This window comes from Salvia splendens, chromosome 12 (assembly GCF_004379255.2).
Source record: "Salvia splendens isolate huo1 chromosome 12, SspV2, whole genome shotgun sequence".
In the NCBI taxonomy this organism is placed as follows: Eukaryota; Viridiplantae; Streptophyta; class Magnoliopsida; order Lamiales; family Lamiaceae; genus Salvia; species Salvia splendens.
The window spans coordinates 23,649,098-23,672,789 of NC_056043.1; the positions used below are offsets into that span (position 1 = coordinate 23,649,098).

General features: G+C 41.8%; 1 protein-coding gene across 1 annotated transcript; it reads left to right on the top strand.

Moving 5' to 3' along the window:
- The first annotated feature begins 16,968 nt into the window (after positions 1-16,968).
- LOC121758118 (CRIB domain-containing protein RIC4-like) lies at positions 16,969-18,461 on the top strand. The gene is made up of 3 exons (XM_042153552.1): positions 16,969-17,282; positions 17,421-17,543; positions 18,178-18,461. The coding sequence occupies exons 1-3, from the start codon at positions 17,162-17,164 to the stop codon at positions 18,393-18,395; spliced, it is 462 nt and encodes a 153-aa protein (XP_042009486.1). The 5' UTR covers positions 16,969-17,161; the 3' UTR covers positions 18,396-18,461.
- Positions 18,462-23,692: the final 5,231 nt, after the last annotated feature.

Below are 23,692 nucleotides of genomic sequence, written 5' to 3' on the forward strand. Positions count from 1 at the left end.
CTGACCATGAGATTTGACAATCCAATGGTCAATAATTAAACAAAAACACAGAGGGTCATTGTAAAACATTTTTAGGTCATATTATAAACTTTGGATTTGAGGTCATGTTAAGATCATTTCATGTCATCCTTACTATAATGACGTAAAAATAAGCTTACAATGACCTAAAAATGACTTTTGTATGCTTGGTTCTGCATTTTTGTATTAAGAATGGTTTTGCATGGATCAAAACCCTCCTAAGCTATTTATAAAATTTAAACAAATACTTAGTTATTTTTTAGTAGACCAGTGTAGCTTTTGAAAGATTGCATTTTTTCATTAATATAGAAAAACTATGGTAAACTTATGTTTGTTTTTTGTTACTTACAATTTTCAATAGTAATCTATAACACACTACAAAAAAAAGGCTATTTACTGAGCACCAATACCAAGCACAGTTAAATATGCTCGGTATTGGCGGTGAGTCTGATTGGGATGCAGCTCTAGCAGGATGTGATCCATACTTCCAGAATTATCAATTTGTGGATCCTGTGGGGGAAGAAGAGGGCCAGGAAGAAGAGGGACATGAAGAAGAGGACGGGGAAGAAGATGATGAAGTAATATTTCGACCACCGACCGAGGGATCCTCACGACCAACTGTGAAGAGTTCATCAAGTAAGATTGGGAAGGCTATGCACAATGTATTCAGGGGATTTTCAACAAGGAAGAACAAAGGGAAAGCCCCAACAAAGTTCACGCCTTCGGGGAAATAGGTTTTGGTCATATGTTGGTATTTGTTTATATTGAAACAGATTTTGGTCATATGTTGATATTTGAACATTGTTGATGGGTTGAAACAAGTTTCAGGCATAAGTTGGTATTGTCGGGCATATGTTGGTATTTGTTTATATTGACATAACAACCATCAACAAACGTCAATAAAAATCATAATAACTGTCGACAACATCTCACAAATGTTGATACATAAACATAGTAGCTGTCAAATAAGATCCATCAAATATGCCCCAAACACAAATATCAACAACATTTATCCTCGACGTCATGCCCTCTCTTGTCAGCAGTTCCTGCAATTCAACAAAAATGTCAATACAAAACATAGCCTTTCTCTTTGCATACCATGCCGTCTTATAACTGATTAACACACCAAATCTGTCTTGAACATCAACTATTATTGAGAAGACCTTGAAATCGGCACATTGTCGCACATGGTGTCGAATCAACAGAGCAATCATTGCCGATGAAAAGTTAGCATGATCTCTGTTAGCACGATGGCCTACACAAGTATGCTGATTCTTCCACTTCCTAACTTCCCACATATCGTCATGGGACCTTTGTGTAACTGAAACCTCCCACTTACATTCCCTCGCCTTTTCAGCGTCAGTGGTGCTGATGATGCCTGCCCCTGTTACTGTCGTTCCTGCTGGAAATTTGCATACGGCATGCCACCTTCTTAATTTGCTCTCGACGACCTTAAACTATTTTTCATTCCATAAACTCCACATAGTTATAGCAGTCTTCACATGTAGCTTGAAATCAAATTTTGTTCCCAACACAATCCGATGCGGCTCGTTCTCATTCCAATACAAAAGGCTGTGTTCATTATCAACAACATCATCAGATACTCCAAACGGACGGCTTGGTAATTCAAGAAAGAATCTAAACCCCTAGGATTGTATTCCGGAAGTGGTTGTTCACCTTGCATAACAGGTTTACATGCTACTATCTCATCATCAGAACTACCATCAACATCATCAGCACCATCACCATCACTGAGATCGGGGTCTGGCTCTGTCTCAGATAGTGGTCTTGGCTCATCAAGATCATCTGCAACATCTACCTCATCATTCAATCCAACACCAACATCAGCAACATCTGCAACATCTCTCTGCTCATTCATACTACGATCAAAGCTCATATGCTCCACCCTCGCAGATGATCCAATACCACAGTCAAAACTCATTTGTTCAACCCTCGCAGATGATCCAATACCATAATCAATAACTGGTGGGATTTTTGAACTCCTCAAAGGTGAATACTCAACGAATAATTCAATACACCCACTTGAATTTTGAGCATTGTTGAACATAAACATCACAATTTAATCATTGCAAATCACAGAAGATGTATAACTCATACCGGAAGCAAAGACTATACATTGTCTCCATAATAATTCAATTGTGTGTTAGTTCGCATCACAGATCATTGCTACCAATTCAGAATAAGAAACACATGAATTTAATATGATCGAGCTCCTCGCACGAGGTGGTTCATAACCAATACTCATATGTGGTAGTTGCACTACTCTACCACCCTAATACAAACTCACAAATACTTGCATGATTTCTGCATAAAAAACATTTAAAAAAACAACAATTATGGACATTTTTCCTACAAGCCCTAATTTAATAAATTAGGTAAAACTAACAAATGAAATCAAAATAAACATGAATAATGATGAATGTAGATAAATTGAAGAACAATTACCGGATCTTATGGAGAAAACGTTGGAAATCGCCGGAAATCGCAGGAAATCACATGAAATCGAGAGAGGAATTGAAAGTGTATTCTGTGCGCTGCTTCTGCCTTCTGCTGTTAAAACTTGACTGAAAGACGTATAACCGTTATGCCTCATTACACTAAGACGCATAACAGTTATGCGTCTTTAACGACGCATAATGGTTGTGCGTCACTAACAGAAGACGCATAAGGGTTGTGCGTTTCATTAATAATGACGCATAACAGTTATGCGTCACTCCCTAAGTCGGAAGAACACTACACTCTTTCATTAAAATGGAACTCTATTGCTAGCCTAGAACAAAAAAAGAAAGAACTCATGATCGCACAAGGTTGTGTTGACCAGTTTGGCAAGCACTATCGTTGCTCAGATAAATATTCCGACGAAGCAAATGCCGAGCACTTGTATTGCTCGGAAAATGCTCGGTACTTCCCAATTTTTCGAGCACTTTGGTGCTCGGTGTGCTCAGTAAACATTATTTATTTTGTAGTGACAGCTTGCCTTTTGCTTTATGTATATATCAGCAAGATTAATATGCAATCATTGTTCGTACGTTGTATTGTAACAATCAAATAATTACAGTATCTCTTAAATGTGATTGTCCTTCGTTCCACAATTTACAAACAAGACTAAATGTCTGATACGAGCATTATTTAGTTAGTTAAATTAGAGATTTGCGTATCTTTTCCACATTTTTGTTTATTTGCGTATCTTTTCCATATCTTTGTTTTCTTGTTAAGTAAGTTAGTTATTAGCATTATAAATAGGAGTTATTGTAATCATTTGAAAAATCAATCAAGAATATCAATATTATCGTTCATTCTCTTCTCCAAGTGAGAAAACCGCCGTGCTCGACGGGCACTCGCCCGCGACAAACATTTATCGATCGCCGATCTACGGACGCCGATCAGCCCGATAGGAGGTTTATCCTATCAAATTGATTCAATAAATATATTATTTTGGCCAATTCCCTTGCATAATACGTTGAATCCTTAATCCCTACGCCACCTGCTGCCCGACGGAATCTCACCGCGCACAGCCGGGACGTATACCTGATCTGCAGTCGCTGCCCGACGGGTTGAAACCCGCGCACAACCACCCAGATTCTTCCTCCGCCGACCCTCACGGGCGCCGGATTTATCTCTTCATCGTTGTTCTCCGTTCTACCGATCGTTAGGGATTTAGGTCCTTTACAAACAAAGATGTGGAAAAGATACGCAAATCTCTAATTTAACTAACTAAATAATAACCGTTATCAACGCTTGTCCTATGATCAGCCACCACCCAGGTACATGCGTGAACCCTACGGTCCGCCGCAACCTCACCGAATGGGGTCTGTCCAGACGCGCCGCTCCACTTGTTGGGATCCGCCCCGACAACGAACCGATAACTGTTATCCACCACCGTATCGTGATCCAGGTATGGTCCCGGATTCATACGTCGAGCCGCGAAACTCCTACGCCTGATATCGCCCGTGGCAGCCTCAATATCACCCTCGTCCAGCAACCAAAGCGGAGGACCCGATTAACGCAAAGTTAGACCGCTTATTGGAAGTATTTGACAAGATAGAAACTTGGTTCGATGCCACAAATAGCCAGTTTAGCAAATTCCGAACGTTACCGTAGCCCGAGCCCGATCTTGATCAGCCCCATGTTTCTGCACCACTCCGAAAGATGGCATATCCTCCATCAAGAAATAATGAGGCTTCTTTTGGGCTTTCGCATTTAGTCCCCAATGAATCAACGGCTCCACCATGCCACCGCACTAAATCCGATCAAAACCCAGCGCGTCAGCCTTCGTGTTGGGAACCCCCTCTAATGGCCACCCCTGCTGTAGACCAGATCCACCAACCCTACCAGCCGCCACTGCCGCTGCCGCGATCAAATCACCTGCCGCAGTCGAGTCCAGCACAGCCCTTGGAGCTGCCGCCCTACTCCACTCCAGGCCCTCTCCAGCCCTTGCAACAGCTACCGGAGGCAGCTCCATTGTTGGCCACTAATCGTCTTCCGCAAGCTGCTGTCCCGAGCTCGAGGCCAAAGGAGTGGCAAATGAATATGCAAAAGGCTGGTGAGTATGGTTTGATAAATAAAGTTGTGTCTTGTTCTCATGATGTTGTGGGAGAAAAGAACATTGTTGAAGATAAATGGAAAGAGAATGGGATGGGACCGAAGGGTTTAGTTGAGAGTAAAGACGATGAAGATAGTGACATACTTAAGATGATTGAAATGATCACCGTGCACGCATTCGATCCTGGTATATGTGTCAGTCTCAGCAATCAAAAAGGAGAATTTATTGCTCTGCAGATAACAAAACCGGATCTACGTGATAGCAAGAAGGAGCCTCCGCATGAAGAAGTAATCAAGTGCTTGTTTGCCACGGAGACCTTTCGCATAGAGCTACCCATGCCTGCAAACCATGTTGTCTTCAATACTGCTCCGGAATTTAGTGGGGATTTGAATGTCACTGATATTACAAGCATGAATCCCAATTTGATAGGATAAATCTCCTATCGGGCTGATCGGTGTCCGTAGATCGGCGATCGATAAATGTTTGCCACGGGCGAGTGCCCGTCGAGCACGACGGTTTTCTCACTTGGAGAAGAGAATGAACGATAATATTGATATTCTTGATTGATTTTTCAAATGATTACAATAACTCCTATTTATAATGCTAATAACTAACTTACTTAACAAGAAAACAAAGATATGGAAAAGATATGCAAATAAACAAAGATGTGGAAAAGATACGCAAATCTCTAATTTAACTAACTAAATAATGCTCGTATCAACTCCCCCACGGTTGAAATCCACCTTGTCCTCAAGGTGTGAACTACGACACAATGAAGAGAGTCGAAAACATCAGAAACCAAATCTGGTGCTGTGCGCGGAACATCTTCCGTCGGGCAGCGGCGCAACTTCGGTTCGAGATGGTGGGAAGGCATAACTAGTTGTTGTGCGCGGGTGGATTCCCGTCGGACAGCGACGTAGCTATGATTCGATAGGTGTGGCTAGTTGCTGTGCGCGGTGGATTCCCGTCGGGCAGCGACATAGCTGTGATTCAATTGGCGTGTTGGAAGGTGAGATCGCGATGAAAGCACCAATTTGATAGGATAAACCTCCTATTGGGCTGATCGGCGTCAATAGATCGACGATCGATAAATGTTTGGCGCGGGCGAGTGCCCGTCGAGCACGACGGTTTTCTCACTTGGAGAAGAGAATGAACGATAATATTGATATTCTTGATTGATTTTTCAAATGATTACAATAACTCCTATTTATAATGCTAATAACTAACTTACTTAACAAGAAAACAAAGATATGGAAAAGATACACAAATAAATAAAGATGTGGAAAAGATACGCAAATCTCTAATTTATAACTAACTAAATAATGCTCGTATCAATGTCTAACGTTTTTTAACGTTAAATTCTTTTTAGGATTCATCTCATGCTTGATTTTACAAATAGACAAGCAGTACATTTTGTGACTGCTATCGCTATATATGGATGTACTTTACATAGAGGGAGTAGTTCACAAATTATACGATATTAGTACATTAATTTGTAGTACTAATATTGCGAAAGCTTGTGAAAAACTCACATCAATAATATTAATTGAATACAATATTGATTTTCTGCTAATTGCGTAAGCTTGTGAAAAACTCACATCAATAATATTAATTGAATACAATATAATTGATTTTCTGCTAATTGCGTAAACTTGTGAAAAACTCACACCAATAATATTAATTGCGCCATATGTGTCATAGTTTTCGCTTTTATACTTAGCATATGTGTCATAGTTTTCGCTTTTATACTTATAATATTAATTTCACATTCATTTACTTTTATATATTGGCCATATATAGTGTGCGAGTTAATTAAATGCTGTCCACAGTTATTTTGAATTACATAATTAAACTTTTTGAGTGTAATACAAATCAAAAGAAATCCGAAGGAAAAAAAATAGTATTCGGAAAGTAAACTAAACAAATCTAGCAGAAACTAGAATGAAGGAATTTAGCCGAGTTGAGGAAGATTTTTGTATGCAAGACGAGATACGTTCAGGTAGTGTTATCGAATTTGGCTTGTCATTTTCAAAGATAAAACAAATTTGTCTTGTATGTTGCAGCACCGCACGCAGAACAAACTCTAGGGAACTAGGTAACGACGAGGAGAGAGCTTCAACCTATGCAGAGAAACGGAAAAAAATCGACAGTTTAGGAATAAAAAATTAAGTTTTTAGTGATACTTAGGGCATCCACAGGGCGCCCCACGTCATCAGTTTTATCCTCCTACCCCCACCTGCAATGGGGCGCCCTAAGGCGCGCCCTATGACGCGCCCTATGCATTTTCTTTTATTTGAATATTTGAATAACTAAAAAAATTGGGAAAAAACTTCATTTCATATATAATAATTAATACATTACAATACGAATTAAAAAAATACGCAAACTCAACGACGGCGATTACGGGCCCACACTTCTTCAATCATGTCGTTCATGAGTTGAGCATGGTCTTGTTGGTTGCGCATTGAGGCATGTCTAGATAGAACCTTATTGAAGCCCAGCGGTAATCCTCTAGCGGGGGGCTCGGTCGCCATGCTGGACGAGCTAGATGCACTGTTATCATCGTTCCACTCAGTGATGCTCCCACCTTCATGCTCGACTATCATGTTGTGCATGATTATGCACGCATACATGACATCGGCGATACTTCCTTGAACCAGAGACGAGCCGGCCCTTTCACAATTGCCCACCGTGATCGGAGCACACCAAATGCCAGCTCAATATCCTTCCACGCCGACTCCTACTTTTGCGCAAATAAAACCCTCTTCCCACCCATTGGGCAGCTGATCGTCTTCATAAAAATAGGCCACCATGGGTATATGCCATCGGCCAAGTAGTACCCCATGTGGTATCGGCGCCTGTTGGCAGTGAACTCGATGGCTGGGCTGTTGCCGTTGCATTGCTCGACAAAGAGGGTGGATGAGTTGAGGACGTTGATGTCGTTGTTGGACCCGGCTACGCCGAAGTACGCATGCCAGATCCAGAGTCGATGGTCAGCAACGGCTTCGAGGATCAAAGTCGGGTGGCTGCCCTTGTATCCACTATTGAATTGGCCTCTCCACCCCGTCGGACAATTCTTCCACTCCCAGTGCATACAGTCGATGCTCCCTAGCATCCCAGGAAAGTCGTGCGCTGTCTCGTGCATCTTCATCAGGCCCAGGCAATCAGTGGCAGTCGGCTTGCGCAAATATGTGTTGCCGTAGGCCTCCACAACTCCCCTACAAAATCTCTTCAGACACTCCCGGCCTGTTGTATCCCCGACATGGAGGTACTCGTCGAAAATGTCTGTCGTGGTGCCGTAGGCCAACTGATGGAGTGCAGTCGTGCACTTTTGCAACGATGTAAGGCCAGGTCTGCCGACGCCGTCTTCCCGATACGTGAAGTATTCATCACGTGACGACAACGTCCGGACAATGCTGAGAAATAGGTAACGCGACATTCTAAACCGGTGGCGGAAAACAGTCGGTCCCCACCGTGGTTGATCGGCAAAATAGTCTTCAACCAGATGTTGGTGAGCTGCCGCGTGGTCGCGTCGGACAGACGTCCGACGTCGAATAGGCCTGTGGATCTGCTCCGCCGCCGCCGCCTCCTCGCGCTGCATTTCGACTAAGCATTCTGCCATGGCCTCTTCAACGGCTGCATCTAAGGCTTCCGAGGTCTCTGAGGTCGAACCACCCGACTCCGAGGAGCTAGAACTCGAGGTGTCATCGTCGTGGTTCATTTTGGTATGTGAGAGAGGTAGAAATGTGAGAGATGAGCGAAATGAGAGAGGCGAGATGTTCGTATGAACAAGTGAATGAGAAACGAGGTTTAAATAGACAAAAAAATAAAAAAAACTCGTGCCATCGTCTGCGACCATCTTCCGCCGATCCCATAATGGGGCGCCCGATGGCACGGACGATAGGCCATCATCCGCCGAGCCCACAATGGGGCGGACGATGGCGCGGACGATGCATCGGGCGTGGGCATAGGGCGCGAACGATGGCGGGCACCCACAATGGAGGCATCGTCCGCGCCCGAGGACGATGGCCGCCATCGGGCGCCCCATTGTGGGTGCCGTTATGATTTTCTAATTAAATAAATAACATATGAGATACATATACGTACAGTGATAGTCCGCGATCCACATCAATTTTTCTATGCTGGAAAATGGAATTATAATACAATTGATTTTAAATCGATAGTTTAAAAAAAAATTTTCAAATAGTCGAAGAAATAATAATAAGACATGGAGTAACTAGTTTGGAATACTATTAAAGTATATTAGTATTATTCACCGTAATATTATTTTACATGTATATAGTAACTAGTAAGTGTTCTTAATTTTCGACATATCTACCTTTCACCATTCTCAAAGTGAATTTTACCAGTAATACGAGAGTTTGTGATGAAGGTATATATTTAGCTAGACTTAGTACAAGTATTGAGAAATCATGGCATGCACCTTAAAAGTATTGAGAAATTTAATGTAGTAGTTATCTGATTTGGACTCCAAATCCAATAATTATTTGTAACAAGAATACTTAGACGTAGGTGATGTATTAGCAGTTTCTATTTGAAGACATAAAAATAAACTAGACCAAATTGCAAGGTTGCTTTAATTACACTTTTAAGGCACATGCAATGCTATTGGACGAGAGAATGGCTTAGCTGATGAGGTACGCGAATTTCTGATGTTAGTGAATGCAGGAAGATGCAGATCACGACACAGAGATTTTACGTGGTTCGATTTACTGAGGTAAATCTACGTCCACGGGAAGAAATGAGGGCAGAGTTGTATTGCTTGATCTGTTTTCTTACAGCTTACAATACAGACTTGCTATTTTGTATTTGATCTCTAGAAAGCGAGAGAGTCTAACCCTATCTATCTGATCTAGGTTCTATTTATACAAAGGACCAAGATCGTGGCATGCAGCCATTTACTAGGTAGTGGATGTCGTGGAGATCGTGGCGATCTTGCATGGGTCCACTATCCTGCATGAGTTAATGACTGCTTGACACCACTAAATAGATCGTGGGTGTAGTGGAGGTGGAAATCCTGCATGAGTCCACTATCTCCTAGTTCGGTCGAATACTGAGACCGAACTACTGAATTATTGCCGAGCAGCTTTTGCCGATCTGAGAGTAGAGCTTGATGCCGACCTGAGAGCAGAGTTTGATTGGTTGGCTTTTACCGAGCTGTAGGCTGGGGCCGAACTCTTTGGTTGTGCCGAACTGAACTCTTTAGTCATGCCGGACTGATACTCTTTAGTCATGCCGGACTGATACTCTTTCTTGGGCTTTAGGCTGATGGGCTTTACTGCTGTTGGGCTTGTTTAGTACGTACTCCATCACTACCCCCCCCCGGAAAGCGAAGTGAATTACTTCGGCATTCTGGATAAAGGTACGGGGTAAGTTGATGTTTGTCCTCGGTCTGATGAAGTGAACTCTTCTTTGACCGGACTTGGTTTGCGTCCTAATTTGGCGAGTTTTATCGCTCGGATCGAACTTTCCGTTGTCCTAATTTGGGGATCGGACTTTCCCTTGTCCTAATTCGGCGAGTTTTATCGCGTGGATCGGACTTTCCCTTGTCCTAATTCAGGCAAGTTTTATCGCGTGAATCGGACTTTTGTTGCAGTTCGTTTCAGACGAAGTGCTTGATTTTTGAGCCGAATTGTGGTCTTGTATCCTCTTTAGAAGCTTGGACTTCACAATCGTTGGCTTGTTGCAGCTCGTTTCAGACGGACTGCTTGTTAAGCTGAATTGTGGTCTTGTATCTTCTGTAGAAGCTTTGACTCACAATCGTTGGCTTGTTGCAGCTCGTTTCAGACGAACTGCTTGTTTAAGCTAAATTGTGGTCTTGTATCTTCTGTAGAAGCTTTGACTCACAATCATTGGCTTGTATATGTTCTAAGAAGGGGATCAGCCTTCGAAGAACAAGATACCTCAGTAACATTTGTAAGAGACGACACGCACAGAGACAGACAAAACACACAGACAAAACGCACAGAGACAAATAAAGACCAAGTAAACCAAATAAAGCACATTGACTGAACAGGACTCAAGACTGACTGACCGGACTGTCTCTTACAAATGGAACTTTTTGAGGTTGGAAATGTGCCATGTTCGGGGTACCTGTTCTCCTGACATGTGAGCCAATTTGTAAGACCCTTTGCCGAGGACTTCTGACACCCGATACGGACCTCCCCATGTGGGTTCGAGCTTGCCCAGCTTTTCTGCTCGGCTTACTTCGTTGTTTCTCAAGACGAGATCTCCCACTTGAAATTGCAGCTTCTTCACCCTTTGGTTGTAATACCGGGCTACTTGCTCCTTGTACTTGGCTGCTTTTATGCATGCCAATTCTCTTCTTTCTTCGGCAAGATCTAGCTCGGCTCTCAGTCCGTCGTCATTCATTTCTGAGGAGAAATTTAGAGTTCGGGGACTGGGTACTCCGATCTCCACCGGAATCACGGCTTCAGTACCGTACACCAGACTGTACGGAGTTTCACCGTTGGAGGTTGTGGGTGTAGTTCGGTAGGACCATAGGACTTGAGGGAGATTTTCTACCCATTGTCCTTTGGCTTGTTCTAACCGAGCTTTTAACCCTTTCACCAGGATACGATTTGTTACCTCCGTTTGTCCGTTTGCTTGTGGATGAGAGACCGAAGTGAACCGCTGTTGAATATTCAGCTCTTGGCACCAATTCTTGAACGTCTTGTCGGTGAACTGAGTCCCGTTATCCGAGATGAGGATGTGGGGTATGCCAAATCGGCACACTATGTTCTTCCAGACGAAATCCAATGCCTTCGAGCTCGTTATCGTAGCTAATGGTTCAGCTTCCACCCACTTCGTAAAGTAGTCCACGGCAACGATTAGGAATTTCATTTGCCGAGGAGCTTGAGGAAGTGGTCCCACTATGTCTATGCCCCATTGCATGAAAGGCCAAGGGCTCTGCATAGTGGATAGATCGGTCTGCGGCATCCTTGGGATATTTGCATGGATTTGGCACTTCGGGCAGGTCTTGACGAGCTGCACTGCTTCTTGTACCAGGGTTGGCCAATAATATCCCCATCTTAGAACTTTTTTAGCTAAAGCTCTAGCTCCGATGTGGCTGCCGCACGATCCTTCATGAACTTCTCTGAGGATGTAGTCCGTCTCTTCTGGTCCTACGCACCGCAATAACGGCTGGAGGTAAGACTTTCTAAAGAGGACTCCTTCATGAAGTTCGTACCGAAGTGCTCAGCACGTGATCTTCCGAGCTTCTCTCTTATCCTCGGGCAATTGTCCTTGATCCAGATACTGCAAGATCGGCGTCATCCAGTTCGGCGAGTTGGATACTGAATGTACCTCAGCTTCATCAATGCTTCGATGCATTAATTCTTCCGCCTTTGAGCTCGGATCTGAGGCCAACTTACTTAAGGTATCTGCTCGGCTATTTTCCGCTCTGGGAATGCGGATTATCCGAAAATAGGAGAAACTTCGGCTGATGCTTTGCGCTTTGTCCAAATACTTCTTCATTCTCTCGTCACGAGCTTCACTTGTACCCAACATGTGATTTACTATGACTTGTGAATCACAATGGACTTTGAGAGATTTGACGAGCAGACTTTGCGCTAACTGGAGTCCGGCCAGGAGGGCTTCGTACTCGGCTTCATTATTAGTAGTGGGGAATAGGAATCGAAGTGAGTAGGTTACCTCGTGTCCGTCGGGAGCGATAAGCAGAATACCAGCTCCACTTCCCGTTTTATTCGAAGCTCCATCTACGAATCCGCTCCAGCAGTCCGGCGGCTCTACTTCGGATTCCAAGGGCTGTGCTAGTTCGGCATTGGCAGAATTCTTCTGTTCGGCAATAACAGGAATTGCTTGATCGAACTTTGCTTCTGTAAGAAAATCTGCCAAGGCTTGTCCCTTGATGGCTTTCCGAGGTAGATACTCGATTGAGTGTTCTCCCAGCTCTATGGCCCATTTGGCGATTCTGCCTGATGCTTCTGGCTTGGTCAAAACTTGCCGAAGAGGCAGATCGGTTAAGACGCATACCTTGTGAGCATAGAAGTATGGCCGCAGTCTCCTTGCTGCATTTACTAACGCCAGAGCAATTTTTTCCAGAGGTTGATACCTTGTTTCTGGACCTCTTAATGCTCGGCTTGTAAAGTAGATGGGAAACTGCTTTAGGCCTTCTTCTCGTACAAGCACCGCGCTAATGGTTTGATCGGATGCCGCTAAGTATAAGAATATTACTTCGGCTTCGGTTGGAGCAGAGAGAATAGGAAGCTCGGCTAGATAACTTTTGAGCTCGTCAAAGGCCTTTTTCTGCTCGGCTCCCCACTCGAATTTTGGTGCCTTTTTCAACACTTTGAAGAACGGCAGTTGCTTTTCGGCTGCTTGGGAAAGGAATCGATTCAGTGCGGCTAGACACCCGGTTAGCCTTTGCACGTCATGTATGGACTTCGGCATTGCCATGTTCTGAACGACTTGAACTTTTGAGGGGTTTGCCTTGAGTCCGTCCTTTGAAACCCAACAACCCAGAAACTTTCCCGAATCTACCAAAAAGGTACACTTTTGGGGATTAAGTTTGAGGTTGGCTTTCTTGAGCACGTTGAGAGTGGACTTGAGGTTGTGCTCGTACTCCGAAGTGCTTTTGCTTTTGACAACTATGTCGTCGACATACACCTCAACCTGTTTTCCGATTAGGTGCCGAAAAAGCTTGTCTACCATCCTTTGATAAGTGGCTCCGGCATTCTTTAAACCGAATGGCATCTTTTTATAAGCGAAAATGCCGAAATCGGTAATGAAAGCTGTTTTCGGAGCGTCACTCTCATCCATCAACACTTGGTGATATCCTTTGTATAAGTCAAGAAAACAGAAAATTTCGAAGCCGATCAAAGCTTCTACTTTTTTATCTATATTCGGAAGGGGATAGCAATCTTTAGGACAGTGCTTGTTTAGATCGGTAAAATCTATGCACATCCGCCATCCTCCTTCTTTTTTCTTGATCATCACAGGATTGGCCACCCAAGAAGGATATTTCACCTCGAATAGTACATCCGCTTTTAGCAATTGGCGGACTTCGTCATGGATGACTTGGCTTCTTTCTGCCGCAAAGAGTCTTTGCTTCTGTTTTACTGGCCGGATTGAAGGATCAATATTTAACCGATGAGTGATTACCTCGGGGGGCACTCCGGTCATGTCCAACGGAGACCATGCAAAGACATCTTTGTACTCCTTGAGGAGCTGAATGGTCTTTTCCCGGAGTAGAGGCGTTCCTGCGAAGCCGATCTTGACCGTTCTGGATGGATCATCTTCGTATAACTGAACGGTCATTGAGTTCGGCTCTGAAGTGACTTCGGTCATCTCGCTTGCCTTTGACTCCGGTTGCTGTGATTGCTATGCTTGATGGTGCCGAACTGATTGTTCGGCACTTTTAAGCGCAATCTGCAGACATTCTTTTGCTCTCTTTTGATCACCTCGGATGACCGCTATCCCACCTTTAGTGGGGATCTTGATGGTGAGGTGATAAGTAGAGCAAACGGCCCGAACTGTGTTGAGCCAGTCTCTCCCCAGGATGATGTTGTACGGGGACCGAGCTTTCACCACAAAGAACTCGATCATCGTATTGGAGCTTGTAGGCGCTTTTCCCACCGTGATCGGAAGGCTGATAATACCTTCAGGGCGGGTGTCCTCCTGGGCGAAACTTTTCAGAGGAAGTGGAGCCGGACTGAGCCGAGCTGGATCCACTTCCATTTTATCGAAACATTCTTTAAAAAGAATGCTGACTGACGCTCCTGTATCCACAAATACTCTGTGGATCAGTTTGTTTGCCACTCCGGCTTGAATGACAATAGCGTCTTGATGAGGAGAGATGGCTGGGACGGGATCGGCATCTGAAAATGTAATCACTTCGTCTTTCTTCAGCCTTTTATGTGTTGGCTCCTTTTGATTGGAACCTCTGCGTTCTGCTTTTAGGGACGACTTAGTCTTCCCGGCAGGGAGAGCATCAATAGTCAGGATTACTCCATCATATTGCGGCTCGTCGTCGTCTTCGGGATCCTCATGCCTTTTCGGATCCTGAGGATTGCAGTTCGCACCTCTCTGTCTTTTGTTCTTTTTCGGCTGCTTGCTTTGGTATTTTTTTAACGTTCCTGTTTTCACAAGAACATCAATACCTGCAGCCAAATTTCGGCACTCCTCGGTATCATGACCGTGGGTTTGATGGAAGGAGCAATATTGATCCTGAGGTCGTCGCACGGCTGATTTCGTCATCCGCTTTGGTCTTTCGAACATATCGGAATGTAGTTCGAAAATTTCCGTTCTTGACTTGTTCAGCGGTACGAACTGAGTGGGCGGCTTCTCGGGATTGAGACGGGGTCCCAATCTGTCTTGCACCGGAGCCCTTTGAATTCTTTCAAATGGAGTCCGGCGAGGATGCCCCTGATCGCTATGATCGGGCTTCCTTCCGTCTCCTCGGGACGATGAGCTGTCTAACGACCGTTTGCGACGGTCTGCCTCATCGGCCCGGGAGTACTGGTCCGCAATGTCCCACATCTCTTGAGCTGTTTGCGGACTGCATTCCACGAGCTTTCTGTAGAGAGCTCCGGGCAGGATTCCATTTTGGAATGCCGAAATGACAAGTAGATCGTTGAGATCATCTACTTGTAGGCATTCCTTGTGGAATCTCGTCAGGAAGTCGTTGATCTTTTCGTCGCGACCTTGACGTATAGAAAGCAGCTGAGCCGAAGTAATTCGGGCTTCCGCTTTCTGAAAGAACCTCCTGTGGAAAGCATCCATTAGATCTCGGTAGGATCTAATGCTGCCTTGAGGAAGGCTGTCGAACCACCTTCTGGCGTTCCCGATGAGCAGCTCGGGGAACAGCTTGCACATATGGACCTCATTGAGACCCTGGTTCGCCATATTATACTGATAGCGTCCCAAGAAGTCATGAGGATCCACTAGCCCGTCATAAGTCATTGACGGTGTCCGGTAGTTCCGCGGCAAAGGAGTTCGGGTGATATCGTCCGAGAACGGAGTCTTTAATGCTCCGTACATGGCGAACCCGACATCTCTTCGGTACGGAGGAGATGGAGTTTTCCTGTGGTTCCGGTACCGAGGAGGAACAGGAACATGTCGGGGTTGAGGATTCTTTCTCCTGGAAGACACGTCACTACTGCGGTAGTGACTTTCATGTCTGGATGAGGAGGGAGAATCCGTCATTGTCTTCTCCGGCTGTTGGCTCTTCTGCAGGAAGGTTAAGAACTCCTCCTGCTTCTCGGCCAAGAACAGCTTGACAGCTTCATTTAAATCGGGCTGCTGGGAAGACTCGGTGCGATGACTCCTGGAGTGGCTTGTGCCTTCTTCGTGAGAACCGGAGGTAGATGTCTCCCGAGGCCGTTTTTCAGACCTGCGAGCTGGACTAGCTTCCTCACGGTTATCACGAACGGTATTGTGGGTGTTATGTGATCTGGTATGCATTTTTTTGGGGTGGAAAAAGGGTCAAAAATTCGCTTTATCACAAATTTGGTTCTCTGTTTCCCACAGACGGCGCCAGTGATGAGGTACGCGAATTTCTGATGTTAGTGAATGCAGGAAGATGCAGATCACGACACAGAGATTTTACGTGGTTCGATTTACTGAGGTAAATCTACGTCCACGGGAAGAAATGAGGGCAGAGTTGTATTGCTTGATCTGTTTTCTTACAGCTTACAATACAGACTTGCTATTTTGTATTTGATCTCTAGAAAGCGAGAGAGTCTAACCCTATCTATCTGATCTAGGTTCTATTTATACAAAGGACCAAGATCGTGGCATGCAGCCATTTACTAGGTAGTGGATGTCGTGGAGATCGTGGCGATCTTGCATGGGTCCACTATCCTGCATGAGTTAATGACTGCTTGACACCACTAAATAGATCGTGGGTGTAGTGGAGGTGGAAATCCTGCATGAGTCCACTATCTCCTAGTTCGGTCGAATACTGAGACCGAACTACTGAATTATTGCCGAGCAGCTTTTGCCGATCTGAGAGTAGAGCTTGATGCCGACCTGAGAGCAGAGTTTGATTGGTTGGCTTTTACCGAGCTGTAGGCTGGGGCCGAACTCTTTGGTTGTGCCGAACTGAACTCTTTAGTCATGCCGGACTGATACTCTTTAGTCATGCCGGACTGATACTCTTTCTTGGGCTTTAGGCTGATGGGCTTTACTGCTGTTGGGCTTGTTTAGTACGTACTCCATCATTAGCATTGAAGAGAAAGTGGTTCATCTTAGATATAATGAATAGAATAAGGAAAGCAAATGATCGAAAGTAGGTTAATGTGGGCTCAAAAATAATCAGAAATTATTTAATTAATTAGCAAACAGTAGGTTGAGTTGTTCAGTTTAACTCTCTAACCACTTCATCCAACTCCCATAATAATGTAACCAGACACCTCATTATTCTTCTTCCATTTTTCATAGTGAATATCATTTTATCTTGTTGTTTACGCACACATATATATAGGGTTTCACTCACTATTAATGTAGCCTATTGTTAGGGTCACATTTTAGTGAAAGTAGTAGTAGTGTGATTATATCTTGACAATATTTTCTTCATATAAATCCGAGATTGGGATAATGAGAGGTGGGCGTCTCGAAAGATTTGTGCTCATTCCCTTCTCCACCCGCTGCGATTCCGAGTCAAGCGTTGCTCTCGCCTTCGCCACCACCGCCTCTCCTAAACAACAACGCAAAACTAGTATCATCCCTCTCTCTCTCTCTCTCTCAGCTAATAAAACTTAGTTAAAGTGATGAAATTACTTTCTTAATTTAATCTAAACTGTTTGCACATTGTGAATTCATTTCATTTTGATTAAGTCAATTGGCTGATTTGCAGGAGGAGTTAAGACCGGCGAGGAGAGCTTGAAAATGAATAATACTATTAAAAATCAGATTATTTCAAAAGCGGCATTGTCTGAAGGGTTACAAAGATTAATCAGACGCGTCTCTCAATTCTTCGGTAAGTTTTCTAAATTCAAAATTTTATGTTATGGAATTTAATTTTGTGATATATGGCCATGCTTTTCATTTCAATCAAATAATGCAAAAAATTTAATACAGTATAAAAGTAGGCTTAATATAGAGTAGATGGCAATGAGAATTAAGTAAGTTAGGCGTCGAATATTTCCATAAAATAAATGAGTTTGGTAAGTCTCGTGACCTAAAATTTGTCGTCTTAGTAAATTATTCCTATTTGTGTTCTTGGGTTGGGAGCCATGATACCAAACCCACGACTCTATTAATAAGTGAGTGTGTGTGTGGTGGGTGGGGCTATAGCAAATGTTCAACTACAAGTACCTAATTTAAGCCCTTAATTAATTTATGCATATTTTTACTAATTTAGGCCCTTAAGCAAATGCTATTTCTAGTGGTTTGAAAAAAAAAGGGTAAATATAATTATAGGCCCTTAATTATGCATTTTTTTAGTGATTATGTTTGAAATTAATTTGAATGAATAGAATGTAACGAGTTAATGGAAATGAAATGAATTTAGTGAAGGTGACAAGTCATGTACATATGGCGTACAAGTAACATGCATATTTAGTTGGGTTAGTTGAGAAATTAAATAGTGGATTTTGTGGTGATGAGTATAGTTTACAAGGAAGAAATGGAGCAGATGGAAAAGGAGATGGAGATGGAAATAGGGTTTCCAACAGACGTGAAGCACGTAACGCACATAGGATTAGATGGATCAACGAGGAGGAGCAGCTGCCTTAATAATTGGGAAAATCTCAAAGCTTCCGAAATTCTTTCATTTCCTTCCATCTCTTTGGAGCAATTCGACCTTGCCATGGCTTCCCAATCACTTTAATTCTCTTTCTTTGTACCATCACTTAATTTCTTTTATTATCACAAATCACAATCATCTCTTTTGCAACTATTCATCTTCATGCATTCTTATTCACTACTAGTACTAATTAAGAGTAATAATAAAAAAAAAATGGGGATCCATGTTACTCAAAACCATATATATGTATGAATTAAGATGATTAAATTGAAACCATGACAAGAAAATCTATTAGGCGCAAGTTAAGCAGCCAATTCCAGTTCAAACTAGCTAGGATAAAGTGGAGGCTGGATAATAAATTTCTATGCACAAGCACGAGCCATAATTGCCTGCTTATCTTTACGAATAAGACAAAAAACAAACATTGTGCCTAGTTTCAGAAATACTACTTTTCAGCTATGAAAGAAATTCTACTCATTATAAAATTGAAAAGGCATATTTGAGAGAGAAGAAAAACAACTTAAGAAATGACGTACTGAGTCTAGAGAGCACTTATATAGTACTATTATAGGGAAAATTGCAAAAGAAAATCACGAATTATTAGTTAAATTCTGATTTATATGCAACTTTCAAAATCAACCAAAAAAATCATAAAGTTCGAATTTGTTCTCAATCATCCTATTCAAGTCACCTATGTATATAGTATTTACATTCTTCCATCAACATAATGAATTTTTTTATAAATAGACAACATTATTTAATTTATCGGCCTTAACATTCATGTACTATGATTTCGGCTTCCAAATCACGTACTATTTAAACAAAACATGGAAAATTGAGAACAAATCCAAAGGTTCATATATAGTTTTATTGACCGATTTTTAAAATTGCTGGATAAACTATAATTTAACCAAATTTCATGATTTTTTTTTTCAATTTGCCATGTATTACAGACTTACAGTTGTGCTAAATAGTCATGGTCATCCAAGCAAGATTATATTAGTAAATTGAAGTATAATTTATATATTAAAATATTAATTATAGTTAGTGGATAAATTAAAATGACTTTATTAACCTCCTATGCTATTTTCATTTTTTTATAAGAATTCCCTCTTCTCTTAGTTTTCAAATTTTAAACTAAATTTATGCATTAATTACTATTTATATTTTCAATAAAAGTAAAAAAAATAACACAAATCTTTTTCATGAACAATATTTTACTTCTACTCTACGAAATATAGCATTAACGACCTATGACTATTTGGAGAAAACCTTGTTCCATTAAGTAGATGATCAAAATTCAAAGCTAAAAAACCCGACAACTCAAATAACTAGCAATTGAAAAAAATCACAAAATGTGAAATAACATTGTCTCAGCTTTGTAGTATGATATACTACAATGCTAACCAAAGAAAATATTTCGTATACAAATAGAAACTTAAAGATGAGAATTTCCACAACTCATTCTACCAACTCACAAAAATGTGAATTAATATTCCTTCTACTCTGCACAGTATAGTAATTATAACATTTCTCTCCTTTTTTCTTTCTGTTTTTCTGTTTTGCAATTCTTCCTCCTAACTCTATGCTTTTTTTTTCCTTGCTTAATTATGATCAAATCTATGTATATAAATTGTTATAGCATATGCCTATTGTTCACTTGGCATTTCATCAAAATATAGAGTGCATCACTTGAATTTTTTTTGATAAGATCTCTTAAATTTTCTATGTGAATGGTTTGCAGTTAATTCAGATTGACAATAAAAGTTAATTCTTACTAATACTCATTATCCGTATTCATTAACAAAGTTTCCTACTCCATTGCACAAGCAAATTAATTTATAAATTATGGGCGATCAACTATGTTATCTTTAAAAATATCTCCTAAAAGGAGTGAGGGACGAAAATATTGAGAAGAACTATTTCTATTTCGCATCTATTCATCTATTTATAAAGTTATGTTGGGCTAGTCAAAGATCTATGAAAGTTGGACTTGGGTGAAACCTAGTTGACCTCTAATTATTAAATTGAGCTCTAATTTAATTTAAGCCCAAATAGAATATTATAATCAGCCATACAGTAGAATAATATTGACTGTCCGTCCAATCCTAAATTACGAGCATTCATGGCTTTCCTCTTTAATATATTATTTCCTACGCTTAAAATATAAATATCTATTAATTAATTTAAGTTTTCTACTGACTTTAATTAATTAACATCTTTTTCCAATAGTGGACTAGTTCGAAAAATATATTTATCTTTCATGGAATAAATTCCAACAGACCGAGTTTCTTGAATAATACAGTAAATCTTTATTTCGAACACCTCATGAAGATATTATCAAGCTAGAGTCACCTAGCGCACAATTCATTCCAATAACAATACTAGTACCTTTAGATATCAACACTAACCAAGATGTCAGGATTCTTGGGTTATGAAAAAATCGACCTATTGATAAGTCAAAGTAGTGCATAACTAATATCGTGTACTCAATGTTATATTAACAGTGATTAAGAAGTAACAATCGCTGAGACCCCGTCTTCAGTAAATAGCCAAGAAACACTTATCACACTGTTGGATTCGTTCGGTGCTATACTACCCCAGTGTCGTTTATTTCCTAAGGGTGCGTTTGATTGCCCTGTTAGTATATGATATGATAGGGTTGGTGGAATCCAATTTTGCATGATTAAGTCTTAGATAGTTATCTTGTTCTAGTGTTTGGTTGCTATGTCAAAAATCTTAGTTTAGCTTAACCTTTGTTTGATTGAGATACTTTAAACATTGGATACAAATATGTTTTGTTGAAAATAACCTCATTAGTTTTTGTTTAAGACATTTTTGTCCTCATTGAATCCTATTTTGGTGCATATTCACCTGGATCCCGCCCTCACAGATTCACCTACTGAGCAACGAGAGAATTTGTTTTCACAGGCAACGACCCGCACAAGGATTTCGGACTGCAAATCAACACTATCGAAAGATGAAATCAGACAATTAAACTGATAAATATTATATGAAGAAAAGGTTTAGGAGCCAAGAAAAGTTTCAGGAGCCTTCTTTAGAAAATCAAGTCTGCTCTGTCTTGTCTGCTTTACGTTAGCTTGGCAGTAGCTTGAGCCTTGCCAAGCTTGTTGGACTTCAAAACAGTCGTTTTCCACTCATCGTCGTGATCCCGTTTATCCATCTGCTTGCGCTTCTTGTAGGCCAGAGACTCTTCACCATCACTAGAAGAGTAGCCACCATCCTCTAGCCTTCTCTTTTCAGGCAATGCATCAATAAGCTCTCGGTTGCCTTGGATTTTCCTAGCATCCTTTTTCTCCTTGACTATCCCAAACACATCAAAGCATATGTCCAACATCAAAGTAGATATATTAGCAAAATCAGACACAACAAGCTTCAATCAACTTGAATTTGTCTGCCTTGAGCTTATGCGTCTTGGTTCTTTCTTAAACTAAATCAATGCAAATCAGCATAACCATTAACTTATTTTACAGAAGAGAAACATTGTAGATTATCACCGGACCACCTAACAACCAAACAACAACCCTCAATATCATTCACCCATGTAATCATCTGAGATTCAATATGATTTACCTCACTTTGTATATATATATATGTTCCCAATCAACTATAGTCAAATAAAGGTTTGCATCTGCCATTACGCAGATGATCATGATTGACAATGAGCAAATCTGGAGTTTAACAATATCAAACTAGATCAAATGTTTAGGTACCAAAATTTACATATATCTCAAATAAGCATCTCATTCTCCTTTTCCCCATAAACAAGTTCACCACTCCTATTATATACGAGGATCAACACTAATATTTACATGAATATTGATGTCTACATTATATAAGTACAACAACAAAACTGAAAACATAACTGTGAAGCAGTTGTTTGCAATTTCTCCATTCAAAACTCATGAATTGAGTCAGAACTTCCTAAAATTACGACGTAGCTTTCTTGCACATGACGGGGGTCAATACCATTCTCAATTTCAGATAAATAAACTCGTCCAATTCCATCGCAAAGACGTATGCTTAATTCAAACACTAAATTACAGAAAAATTATTTGTCTCACGGTAAATTCAGAGGTTGTAAAAGTCATAATTAAATCCCAATTGCACTTCCCATAAGGAAGCTTGAAGATAGTTCGACTTGTACAAATGTGTGCAAATGAGAGTAGACATACCTTGCGAATTGCTTCTTGTCCATCCATGGCGTCTCCTCAATTAATCAGTGGCTCTCCAAAATATGCCGAATGTTAATCCTGTGGGTTGGGGTAAAAATTCAAACAATGAATTGGGGCCAAACAGCGCAAATTCAAGCCACGACAACAAGCTAGCGAGACATGGAGATGGAGGGGTATAAAGGTCATGGGTAGTTGAATTTGCCTAATGGGAAGAAGTAGATAACTTCTATCGCTGCCTGCATTGAATATAGGGTCATCTAAAAATAAAATACAAGAATCGTGAAAAGTTAGAGATCCGTTTTATTTTCCCGGATCATGAAGGTTGTGTATCGTACCAACCAAAAACAAGATAGGACCTAGATAGGAGGCACTATCTTTGGCTATCAACCAATCAAACGAGGCCTAAAGGAGAAGGAAACATGCTACTGACACTGCAATCTTTCACGGTAGGTAGCCAAAGTCTATCCAGGTTGTGAAATTTTATTTCTCTTTTGCAAAGCATTACATAGAACCGACTGGGTGGATGAAAGACCGGGTGGATGCGAGCTGATGCCGGGAGGTCCAAACGGAATGCCGTATTGCTGATGCGCGCGGTGACTCGGAATGGGCTGAAGTAGCGAGGAGCCAGCTTCCTGTTGCGCGCAGTAAACAGAGTGGATTGGCGATGGGGCCGGAACTTCAGAAAAACTGACTTGCCCACATTGAAGTGAACGTCACGGCGGTCATCTATTGTTGTGCGCGTTGAAAGTGGTGGCGCAACAGTTCCAGAGCTTCGTCGCGAGAGCGAAGTGTATCCACTACTGCCTTGAGCCTTGATCTCACAGGGAAGAAAGGCATGGATAGTCGGGGGAGGCCGACCATACACCACTTTGAATGGGGTCGTCCCCGCAGATGAATGGGAACTCGTGTTGTAACAGTACTCGGCCCAAGAGAGTTATTTGTGCCGCTGCTTTGGTCTATCCGACGAGAAATAACGAAGGTACGTTTGTAGGCATCGATTCAACACCTCCGTTTGGCCATCTGTTTCAGGAAGGTAAGCGGAGCTCATCTTGAGCTTGGTCCCCGTGGCGCGAAAAAGTTCTTTCCAAAATGAACTCAGGAATAAGGGATCGCGATTGGAGACAATTGAGCGAGGAATGCCGTGGAGGCGGATAATTTCAGTCATGAATGCCTCTGCCACCTGGC